The sequence below is a fragment of the Terrapene carolina genome, unplaced genomic scaffold (assembly GCF_002925995.2).
Source record: "Terrapene carolina triunguis isolate 2854851 unplaced genomic scaffold, T_m_triunguis-2.0 Scaffold97, whole genome shotgun sequence".
Classification (NCBI taxonomy): Eukaryota; Metazoa; Chordata; order Testudines; family Emydidae; genus Terrapene; species Terrapene triunguis.
The window spans coordinates 5,035,260-5,047,393 of NW_020664448.1; the positions used below are offsets into that span (position 1 = coordinate 5,035,260).

The 12,134-nt window shown below is 47.2% G+C and overlaps 1 protein-coding gene across 1 annotated transcript in view; it reads left to right on the plus strand.

The window, feature by feature from the left end:
• The first annotated feature begins 1,791 nt into the window (after nucleotides 1-1,791).
• USP35 (ubiquitin specific peptidase 35) overlaps nucleotides 1,792-12,134 on the plus strand; it is a 33,394-nt gene continuing 23,051 nt past the window's right edge. The window contains exons 1-3 of the mRNA XM_024200640.2: nucleotides 1,792-2,473; nucleotides 4,748-4,883; nucleotides 9,513-9,642. Coding sequence (XP_024056408.2) covers nucleotides 1,792-2,473; nucleotides 4,748-4,883; nucleotides 9,513-9,642 — 948 coding nt within the window. The remainder of the gene's footprint in view (nucleotides 2,474-4,747; nucleotides 4,884-9,512; nucleotides 9,643-12,134) is intronic.

A 12,134-nucleotide genomic window follows, 5' to 3' on the forward strand; every position in this document is an offset into this window, starting at 1 on the left:
TTGCACCTCTGCCCCAGCCCGGATTTCCCTCTTGCACCCTGAATCCCTCATTTCTAGCCCCACCCCAGAGCCCACACCCCCAGCTGGAGCCCTCATCCCCCCTGCACCTCAACCCTCTGCCCCAGCCTGGTAAAAATGAGTGAGTGAGGGTCAGGGGAGAGTGAGCGACAGAGGGAGGGGGGATGGAATAAGCAGGGGTGGGGCCTTGGAGAAGGGGTGGGGCTTTGGAGAAGGGGCAGGGCAGGGGCGGGGTAAGGGTGTTCTGTTTTGTGCGATTAGAAAGTTGGCAACCCTAGTCATCCCAGTGCATCAGCCTCTACCAAAGCCCCAGGACTGGCTACCATTGGAACTGTTTATCAGTGTCTCACGGACCCTGTACTGCAAAGAGCTAAAGAAGATTCCTCTTAGTTCAGGTGGTAGAGGCCCATACTTCCGGAGCAGGGAGATCTGGGTTCTTTCCCTGCTGTGACGTTCCGAGTGACCATAATGCCTGGCACAGAGACAACAAGTAGCCATGGATTTGTTATGGTTTTACTCCTAACAAAACAAATGGGAGGAAATGAGATTGCAGAGTCCGAGCCAGGTGCAGAATCACGTGGGACAGATCTGCAGCTAACAGGCCCTCACTCAGTCTCGTGCTGAGATTTTCCCAGGCTGACAGCTGGAGATGGGGAGTGAGTCACTGCAAGCTGTGCAGGGAAGTTGGTTGCGATGATGATCTGGAACAGTAGGTCTGCAGGCATGAATAGAAAATGGCCTCCAATTACGGGGACTGGGAGGCTGTGTGAACTCAAAAAAGAGTATAAGGGTGTCTCCAAAATTGGGAGTGTTTTCACCTGTGTCATCCCAGGCTGCTCTTTAAAATACATATCTGGCAATTTAATCATCTGACACACACAAAAAGACCGACGGATATCTTTAGCCACAGTAAAGACACTTCAGCACAGTGACCAGAGCCGGGCACCTCTAGGGGGTAGAAATGACACGAGATCGTCAGTGTTGTCCAGGAAGTAGATGTCGATAGTCATGCAGATGACAGCAGGGTAGCTTTGCAGAGCTCTCCAATTCTTGGATCTGGTCGAGCTGTGGTTGCTGCAGGACCCAGGTCACTTTTGCAGCTGCCTGATCTTGGGGCCAACTTGGCTCCTGGTAAGAAACACCTCAAGGCTGCTCTTAGTTGCAGCTGACTGTCCACAGCCCAAAGGGGCTGTTACAGCACCCAGGGATTGCTGAAGTGCAGTGGTGCTCCGACCACGCCCCTTCCCCCAAGCCACACCCCCTTACACCAGGAGCAGGGGAGGGTTTAGCGTAGAGCCAGTTTTACACTCTGCCAGAGGAATCCCCAGGGAATTGATTAAGACAGCTGTATGGCCCTGCTCTAGTGATACAATTTGGCCCTGTCTAATCTGAGGATCATCCCCGTATCTCAGAATCAGCTCCAAGTTGTGTCTTTATTGCTTGATTGTCACCCTGCATATTAGGAGAGGGACCAATCAAGGTGTTTCCTCCTCTAATAGGACTCTCTCAATGTAATATTATATAACATGGGAGGGTGAGGAGTGGGAGCCGGGGAAGGCACACAGGCTAAAATTTTACAATCTGACAACGCTGCTCCGAAATCGAGAATTAGGCGCCTAAATAAAAGTGGCTGGATTTTCAGAAGTGCTGAGCGCCCAACCCCATCCCTGCGGAAGCCGGCGGGAGCCATGGGTGCTCAGTAGCTTTGGGTGGTAAAGTAAAACTGGACTAACGTGCTGCTGTTTCACACTGTTTCAGAGTCTGAAAGCGGAAATGGACAAGATACTAGAAGCTGTGATGATGTCTTCCTACCCCAACAACGTGAAACAAGGGCTCGTGAGACGCGTCATCGAGGCAATAAAGCAGCCCATGGACAGCGAGCAGTGCTGGTCCATGCTAGAACTCTCCACCAAGCTCTACCTCATGGGTGACACCAAGTTTAAGAGAGAGATCGGCAAAGAAGTTTTGGAAGTTTATGGCCACTACCACCCGGAGGAGTTTGAGGAGTTCTTCAACGTCCGATTCCTCCTGAGTCTCCTCCAGGAAGGTTACGGGCCTGCGGGGAAAAGGAGCCCTTACGTATTAGATTATATCCACCTGGGACTGCAGTTCGTCTTGGAAAGCCCGTCAGCTAGTGACATTTTCAGCCTGCTGAGGATTGAAGTGCTCCGCAAAGTCTGCGAGCGGCCTGGGCCCAAGCAGTGCGCTAAGATCAGTAAGCTCTTATCCCTGCATCCTCAATGTGTTCCCACAGGCAAACACCAGATTTTGTTTTGCCAGCAGCTGATACGGTGCATCGGGCAATTCCAGTGCATCTCAGAAGGAGAAGATGACATCATGGAGTTTCTAGACCATGTGAACAAAGTGAGCGGACTGTTGCAGAAGATCTGGAGAGCTCAGACTTCCTCCATTCTGCCATCCTTGAAGGAGCTTTTTACTATCATTTCTTCAACAGGTAAAAACAGTACAGTGTGTTTTCAGCCGTGTGCTAATAATGAAATAGAATGTCTTACGTCAGGGGCTGGCAACCTTCAGCATGCTTCCCGTAGCTCCCATTGGCTGGGAATGGCGAACTGCGGCCACTGGGAGCTGCGGGGGGGCCATGCCTGTGGACAGTCAATGTCTCGCAGCCGGCCAGCGGATTACCCTGATGGGCTGTGTGTCGCAGGTTGCCGACCCCATCTTACATTTTACATTGTCCTAAAAGATCTGGCATTTCAGGAACTTAATAAAACAGATACAGAGTTGCATAGGCTATAAAATAGGAATGGCATCATCTGCTACTGACATGCAACAGTAAGTCCACAGCAACCCTACCCAATCGTTTAGGCCAGGAAGTGATGAATATATTATCCAGTTGAGATTGCAGAAGAAACTTAGGCAGAATTTTAATTACGCAAGCTGAAATTTGACCAGGGTGCTGGTGTAAACCAGTGATATAGTGCCCAACTCAACTACAGGCAAAGCCAGTGGAAAGATTCCCATAGTGGGGCTCCTGATTCCCTGTGAGCAGTAAATGCCCATTCTCCACTCCCACAAACTCCAGTGCGAGCTGGGCACCTCTCACCCTTGGCCTTGTGCCTTGAAGCATGCCCCAGGGTGTAAATATCCAGGGATCATCCTGGGACGGGCCACCCTGGGGTGCAACCTGGAATTGGGGTACTGCTGAGCCCTCTCACATTGTGACGTTGTGACAAGCTACAAAGCCCTCCAAGCTTGTCCTCACACAAACATTCAGAGGCAGGGGTCACATCCGGCTGTGTTCATGAATGCTCTGCCAGCCACTGCATGAACCAACAACAGAGAGTCTCCAGCCAAAATATCTCCAGCTCCCCAGCCTAAGACCCAGAGCTATACCGTCCTGCCCTGATCAAAAGCCTGACCAGCATGAATTTATTACCCAGTCCACCCCTCCCTTGATGTGAAGAGGACCATGCACAAGCCTTTGTTAACTGAGCTGAGGTTTTCCCTGCACTTCAGGCAAACCACACTGTTTTGGGTAAAAAATATAAAATAGATTTATTTACTACAGAAAGATAGATTTCAGGTGCTTATAAGTGATAGCAAACAGATCAAAAATGGTTACCTAAGAAATAAACAAAATCGCAATCTAAGTCTTATACACTAGATAGGGTTTGAATCAAGCAGTGTCTCATCTTGTTAGATAGTATAAACAGGCCATCAAGCTTCCATGCACAGGCAGGCTTCCTTCTTCCCTGCCTGGGACCCCCCTTCCCCTGTTCAGTCTTTGTTCCTCAAGTGTTTCCAGGTGTTCTCTGGTATGGAGCGTGAGGCCCCATGGTGATGTCACTTCCCCCTTTTATAGTTTCTTCCATATGGCGGGAACCCCTTTGTTCCAAGCCAAGTTCCCAGCCCAGTTTGTGGAAAAATACAGGTAGGAAAATGGAGTTCAGTGTCATGTGATCTGGTCACAAGCCCTTGCGTGCTCCCGATGAGTTGCGGCAGCCATTGTTCACGGGATGACTGAAGCGTCCCCAGGACAGTTCATCAGATGAAGATAAGCTTTCCCCATGGCCCATTGTCTTTGTTGATGGGCCATGCAACTTGAATAGGCCATTCACAATGTGCTCGCAGACTGTATGTAAAGTGTGATGAGTGTTACCCAGGTGCAAGCACATTTGAAATACAAATACATAGTTAATATTCATAACTCCAGATACAGAAATGATACATTGATACAAATAGGATAATCATATTCAGCAAACCATAACTTTTCCATAGACACCTCACATGGCATATTTTGTACAAGATGCATCATAATCATATCACTATGGTGAATATGAGGTGTGGAGTGTCACATGTCCCATTGGAGGTTGTAGAGAACGAGTAGTATAAAGCGAACATAAAGAGGGAATTTGCTTGCATAGGGATCTAGGGGTCGGGACCAATTGGCCAGCTGTTAGAAAAGCAATAGCACACTCCAGGGGCTAGCATTCATTTGCATGTGATCCCTGCCCCTTTCAGCTGTGTGCCTCACGAAACACCCAGGGTATATGCCACGACCGCATGCCTTGTGTGCCGTTAAGAACATAGGAACTGCCATCCCAGAAAAGATCAGTGTTGAGTCGATGGAGCTATGCTGATTTACACTAGCAGATGAGCCGGCCCTTTGTGTAGCTAGAAAGGATTCGACCTTTGCAGTAGAGACAGGATAATGTAAACCGGATTTCCCGCTTTAATGCTGTCTGTTCTTACTAATGTCTTACAGAGGAGCAGGAAGCTCCATCGAATGCCTTAGCCAGCGTGGTCCAGTACGTTCCACTAGAGCTCATGGATGGTGTCATAAGAAACCTAACCAACGATGACAGCATAACGGATGTGCAGATGATGACCGCGATCAGTAGGTAGGAGATGTGAGGCGGTACCGGTGACTGAACGTCCTGGAAGATTCTTGCTGTGCATCCTCAGGCCAGAGAAAGACCTGCCCAATAGCTACATTCAACCCTTCCTAGCAATTTCATCCCAGGGCTCAGGCTTAGGAGCAGAATGCTCTTTGCTGGTATCCTAGTGTGAAGGTTTGAGGTGTAGGGGGGACAGGAAAATTTTGCTATCCCTCCTCACTACCCTCCAAGCATGCAGGACTCTGGAAATAAGGACCAAGATTTTCAACAGGGACTTGTGATTTCTAGGTTCCCCACTTGAGACACCTTAAAAGGGCCTGATTTTCAGAAAGTGCTGAGAACCTGCCCTCTGAAAATCAAGTCCCTTTAAGGTGTCTCAAGCTGGGCACCTGAAGTGCAGGCACTCAAAATCACTAGGCACTTCTGAAAATCTTGCCCAAGGTGAGTGCAACTGCTGGTGCTTTTTCACTGGATCTTTATTTAACTGGGTGACGTATCCCTGGCTCGCACCCTGGCTGTGAAAACGGCTTCAGCCTGAACTCAGAGCTGCTGTTTTCCCTACGGGGGGTCTGGGCATCACAGATGCTGGTGTTGGTGGCTAGTAAGGCACAACTGACTGGCTTGTGGAGCAGCAGCTCCCTTCTACCTTAGCTCCTGTGAAGTCACAGCTATAGAACGGGGAGCTCCACATGCTTGGAAAGCCTGGAGCACGGAGGAACTACAGAAGGTGGTGGGCTGTTTAGTAATCGGTTGGTGACATAGCTCAGATACTGTGTAGCACCCAGATCCCACCCCGATGGATGCATTAGAACCATCTAGCTTGAGAGAGGTTATAAAGGGAAACCAATGTTGTACTGTCTCCCATTTCCTGCCTGCAGTTGAGCCCCTGCTGACCCTGGCCTGCATGCAAGGGTGCTTGTCTGGTCTGTCAGATTCTCTCTCTAATTGATGTCCAGTGTTCACCCAGTGTCCCAGCTTTGCATTAGCACTTATGGTATCTGCCTATATCTGGTCCGGTCGGCTAAATAGCAGTTGCACAAGGGGGAAAAAAAATCAATCTTCCTAGCTGTGTTTATTCCTGAAATAGATTCCAGGCTCCCTTCAGCCAAAGTCTGTATGTAGCATAAGGCTTACAGCAGCCAAGGTTCAAAATAACAAAGGGTAGAACTTCCCTGTATGTTGCCTAGACATGGTTTTAACCTCTAGTTTGCAGATTACATGGTAGGGTTTAGCCACTCAATGCACAGCCAAGTACATCTTTTATCCTAGAATGGCAGAACTATCTCTTTTGGTTGCTCCAGTAGTGGAATGAAGGGGGGCTGGATGGGTAAAAAGCCAGAGGACCTTTTTCTCCTGCAGGACAGTGGTTCAAATGTGCCCTAACTTGGTGAAATGGAAATTAGCTGCCATCTAATGGTGCTTGGCTGCCGTCTAATGGTGATTGGTGGTAGCCTCGGCGCAGATCTTGGAGTCACACAAGAGGTAGCCCCCTTGTTAGCAGACTCAATGGAGATGCCAAGGAGTGAATGAGCTGTGGAGGCTTTGATCCCTAATCGCTTTAGCACCCATTAACCAGGGGGCGGGGCTACTCAGGAAGAATGAGGGTTTACAGAGCCAGCTCCTAAGTGACCAGAGGAGCTAGAGAACAGGGCTGAATGAACATCTGGCATTCTAGAGGTGGTCCTTCAAGGTCAGGCTTGGGATAGAGTCTCCTCTCTGGGGTCACCAGCCTCCTCTGCAGGCCTGTGTCCAAGTCCCAGAACTCCTCCCTCTCCCAGGTTCCTTGAGCAGGCTTGGCCTAGGAGAGTCTTCATCCTGGGGGCTCCTCAGAGAGGCCACTTCCTGCTTTCCTTTGATACCCACATCCACCTTGTCCTCCAGGTTAAGTGTGTGCTCTCATGAGCCCAAGTACAAACACTCCTCCATAAAGGGCAGGCTGAGCAGGTTCCCTCAAGTGGAGCTGGTCTTCTCCCTGGCTCCCTATGCACAGCATTAACCCCTTCCCTGCCTGTTTTAGTGCCGGGTGCGTCCATCCCATCCCAGGTTACATGTGGGGAGCTAGCACTGTTCACTGGCATAGCTGTTATACCTGGACTGTGGATAAATAAGAGGCTTCTGCATATACGTCCCTTTCACCTGCACAAAATTCTCTTTGACTTGCTGGGGTGGGGTTTGTTTTCATAAAGTCTAAAGTGATCCGAGTCAAAGCGCGTCTGTATTTCAGTGCTGTTTCCAACCCCCATGGTCTTTTCTTTCTTTTCATGGGGAGCTAATCCCGCTGTGGACTCTAATCGATAATTCCACTAAGAGCTCCGGATTCCAAAAATAGCCATCGCAAAATCAATTGCCTCTTTCCTGTAAAATCCTCTGTTACAATGAATGATTACTCATTGCTACCGAAACATTAAGCAGAGCTCATGAAATGTAATTAGGCTCACTTAGGAGCCAGGCGGAAGTTTTGGTGGACTGTTTATAAACTGATGGCGCTCCAGAGAGCTACATTAACATCATTCTTTCTTCAAAGTGGAATTACTTTGAAAGTCACATAAAGGGGTTTTATTTTTGTGCATGGAACCATCTAGCTCAACACATAGCAAATATAGTAATAGTTTACATGTATATACAGCCCCTTTCATCTCAGAACGCTTTAGAAACTACATACATAGAAAAATATCTTTCAGTGATGGGTGAAGGCAGCCACCTTTGGGGTGGGAAGGTTCTAGCTAGGGGATAATCAGCACACAGTACAACAGCTATGGGGGGAGTGAGGAATGGGATATTTTGGCCAAGAACATTGGAGAAAAATGCCTCTTGCAAAAATTGTCCTTGGATCTTCAGTACCTCTAAGGACTTTTGCTCCTCTGGTTATACAGTGCAGTTCAGTGGATTGTTTCTATCTCTGTCCACATAAGTATTTGTGTGGCTACCTTTCAGTGGCATTATATTTATTCCATCTGTAAAATGAGGATCACGATACTAACCTCCTCGGTAAAGTGCTTTGAGGTCTACTGATGAAAAGCGCTGTCTAAGAGCTAGGTGGAGTTTCTATGTAGAGCTGGCTGAAACTTAGAATTTCCGGTTGGTGGGAAATTTCAAAAAATTTCATTTCAGAACCACAGACATGTGGTATTTCTGAAACAAAATGTGTTCCCAGGACCTGCGGCAGCTGACTGAAATGTACATGATTCTGCTCCCTTCCACCGCTGCTCAAGCAGGGTCTCTCAGGGTTTTTTTTGGCTCCAGGTTGTGAATATGGGGACAGAGCCCAGTTAGAGCTGGGGCTTCTGCGCTCCTCAGCTCCACGGCAGGAAGGCAGGAAACTCTGCCATGATGGGGCTGCCCCAGAGCTGTGGAACCTGGAAACCAGGACTCCCCATCACCTGCCAGGAACCTATGCAGGGTTCCATCGGAAACCTGCCTGTGATTGGATGAAAGCTCATTGAACCCGAGATGGTTTCATGAACACACACAAATGATGATAAAATATTTCCTTTGATAATAATCTAAATTTACAAATAGGCAAAGCAAGAAAAATGCTGCCTGAGAATTATTAGAGTTTGATTTAAGGATATTTACACTGTATACTTTGACATGTGATATTGACCATTGATGTTTTAACACTAACAATTGTAAAGCTTTAACTTTTTGAATTTCAACAGATACTGTCATTAAATAATTAGAGTCTGAGCCCCCACATAATTTCCGGCAACTATACAAAATTAAATAGCTAAAAATAGAAAAAAATGCTTCAAGATAAACATTGATATTATCTGTTGACGTTATAATAAAAAATATTGAAATTCTGCCAAGCCTAACTATAAGCTGATCCTAAATCCATTGAAACCCAGCTCAGGAAAAACTTCCTAACCGTAAGAACAGTAGGACACTGGAACAGATGCCTAAGGAGGTTGTGGAAGCTCCTTCACTAGAGGTTTTCAAAAGGAGGCTGAAGCCATCTGTCTGGATGGTTTAGACACAACAAATCCGGCATCTTGGCAGGGGTTAGACTAGATGACCCTGGCAGTCCCTTCTAACTCTATGATTCTATGCAATCACCAGTGGAAAGACTCCCCATCCACTTTAATAGGTTTTGTATCAGGCCTTCTTAACGGCTATGTAGTGCTGACTGAGGGTATGTCTACACTACCCGCTGGATCTGCGGGTAGCAATCGATCTATCAGGGATCGATTTATCGCGTGTAGTGTAGACGCGATAAATCGATCCCCGATCGCTCTCCCGTCGACTGCTGAACTCCAGCTCGGCGAGAGGCGGAAGCAAAGTTGACGGGGGAGCGGCGGCTGTCGATCCCATGCTGCGAGGATGCGAAGTAAGTGATTCTAAGTCAATCTAAGATACGTCGACTTCAGCTATGCTATTCTCGTAGCTGAAGTTGTGTATCTTAGATCGACCCCTCCCCGCCCAGTGTAGACGAGGCCTGAATTACCAAAATCCTAATCCAGCAGTCACTGGGCTTAGTGTAAAACATGGGATGGTTTATTTGGGGGCAGTTTCTTTTGGGGTTTTCCCAAGCTCCTGGATAGGATTTTGGAGGTGACGGGGTTGTCCGGGACATCATGGATTTTATAATGCATATGTTAAGTCATTATTCCACATATTTGTTTTCCATTGTAGGATGATTGACTGGGTCTCTTGGCCCCTAGGGAAGAACATCGACAAATGGATCATCGCTCTACTGAAGGGTTTGGCTGCAGTGAAAAAGTTCAGCATCTTGATTGAAGTCACTCTTCTGAAAATTGAAAAGGTCAGTGTGCCCTTCAGACATGGCTGCAGCCAGAGTCCCTCCTTCCCTCTTAGAACTGGAGCCTCTCTGTCCTGCCTTTTGATCAAATTCGACTGAGACGTATATTGACATTAGTGCTGCAACCAGGTGATTAAAGGGGTCACCGTAGAATTGGATATTCGGTGCATTGGAGCTGTGCTAGTGGCTTGTACCCACTGGAGTTTGTAACCACCTTACCGTACTATCTACAGAACTGGTAGCCTGGAATCTGCCTTGTATGGCTTTCTAGCTAGCAGTTCTTGCCCCCACATACAATGGATAAGTAGAAGTGGGAGGCAGAGCTGCCTAGTCGTTAGAGCAGGAGACTGAGAGTCAGGAGTTCGTTGCCTGATTCTCATTGGCTCAACGTGTTTCCTCAGACAAGTCAATTACAGCCAGCTCTAAAATGACTGTGGATTTTGGATACCTCATTGTTGGAGGGCCCAACTTGAGACACTTAGGACCTGATTTTCAGAAGTGCCAAGCATCCGTAGCTCCCATTGACTTTAACTGCTGTGGTGAATGCTCAGCGCAGTATGAAAATCAGGCCCTGGGTGTCTCAAGTTGGGTACCCAAAATCAATGGCCACTTTAGAAAATATTACCCCTGCATCTCTCTGCCTCAGTCTCCCCATTTGTACGATGGGGGACTGTGACGGGTTTGGTCACAGAGACCCCCTTGGGACTGTCACCTGATGTGCTGAGACTACCTCTGAGCCCGTTTTCCCTGCCAGCTTGGGACTTCAGAACCCTGTCTTATTGAGCCAAATACACTAACCTGCTACAACACAGACCCAAGGTCTGAACCACATCCCCAAAGCTGCTGACTTAACTGAAAACGACTTAGCGAGTGCTCCTGTCTTCAGCACCCAGACACCCAGCTCCCAATGGGATCCAAACCCAAAATAAATCCGTTTTACTCTGTATAAAGCTTATACAGGGTAAGCTCATAAATTGTCCGCCCTCTATAACACTGATAGAGAGATATGCACAGCTGTTTGCTCCCCCAGGTATTAATCACTTATTCTGGGTTTATTAATAAACAAAAGTGATTTTATTAAGTATAAAAAGTAGGATTTAAGTGGTTTCAAGTAATAACAGACAGAACAAAGTAAGTTACCAAGCAAAATAAAACAATACACGCAAGTCTAAAGCCTAACACATTAAGAAACTGAGTACAAGTAAATCTCACCCTCAGAGATGTTCCAATAAGCTTCTTTCACAGATTAGACTCCTTCCTAGTTTGGGCCCAATCTTTTTTCCGGTACAGACCTTGTTAGTTCCAGCAGGCATCTTAGGTGAAAAGCAGGGGATTCCACATGACTGGGACCCCTTTGTTCTGTTCCATCCCCTTTTATAGCTTTGGCACAAGGCGGGAATCCTTTGTTTCTTTCTGGGTTCCCACCCCTCCTTCTAAATGGAAAAGCACCAGGTTTAAGATGGATTCCAGTATCATGTGACATGGTCACATGTCCTGTGAGACCCCTAGTCTCCATTCTTCCAAGGCTGGCCAGCACATACCCAGGAAGTTTTGCAAGTAAACAGAGCCATTCACAACCAATTGTCCTAGTTAATGGGAGCCATCAAGATTCCAAGCCACCATTAATGACCCACACTTTGCATAATTACAATAGGACTTCAGAGTAATACTTCATATTTCTAGTTTTAGATACAAGAATGATACATACATACAAATAGGATGAACACACTCAGTAGATTATAAGCTTTGTAATGATACCTTACAAGAGACCTTATGCATAAAGCATATTCCAGTTACATTATATTCATACTCAGAAGCATATTTCCATAAACATATGGAGTGCAACATCACAGGGACAATACTTACCTACCTTAGAGAATCAGCCATGGAAGGCACTATTAAAGTGTAAAGTGTTACTGTTAACTGCAAGTACCTCTTGAATGAACCAAACTGAGAATGGCAGGGGCATATTATTTCTCCTGGTGCTGCTTTTGTTCTTCTTTCCTTCCGATGTTAATCCATTAGAAACTGACCCGACAGCCATTTAAAATTGGCTTGTGATGCGTTTAGCTGCTGGGATTGTGGAAGCAATGGGTTATAGATCAGCTTCGGGAGTGTTGGCATTTTTTGCCTGTTATCTTGTGAGATGCCGATCTTGAAAGAGGAGGATATGGTTACTAGCCCTCTGCTTTCAACGCACAGCCTCCAGTGATTTGTCTGAGGGGCTGAAGACATTTGAAACATCATGGCAAAGAAAGTGAGGATTAATTTAGAAAATGTAACATTGCTTTGCACTTGTTTAGTGCCTCCCATCTGAGGAGCTCAACTCATCTTGGCATTGTGGCAGCCCTGATGAGGGATTGGGCGAGGCACACTACACATGTGCAATAGAGAGTCTCTGCCCCAAAGAGCTCATGGTCGTGGTGGGTGGAGAGACACAGCGGGTGCCCACAACTGGCTACTGGGGGCAGGGCAATGCACAAGTGACACAGTTA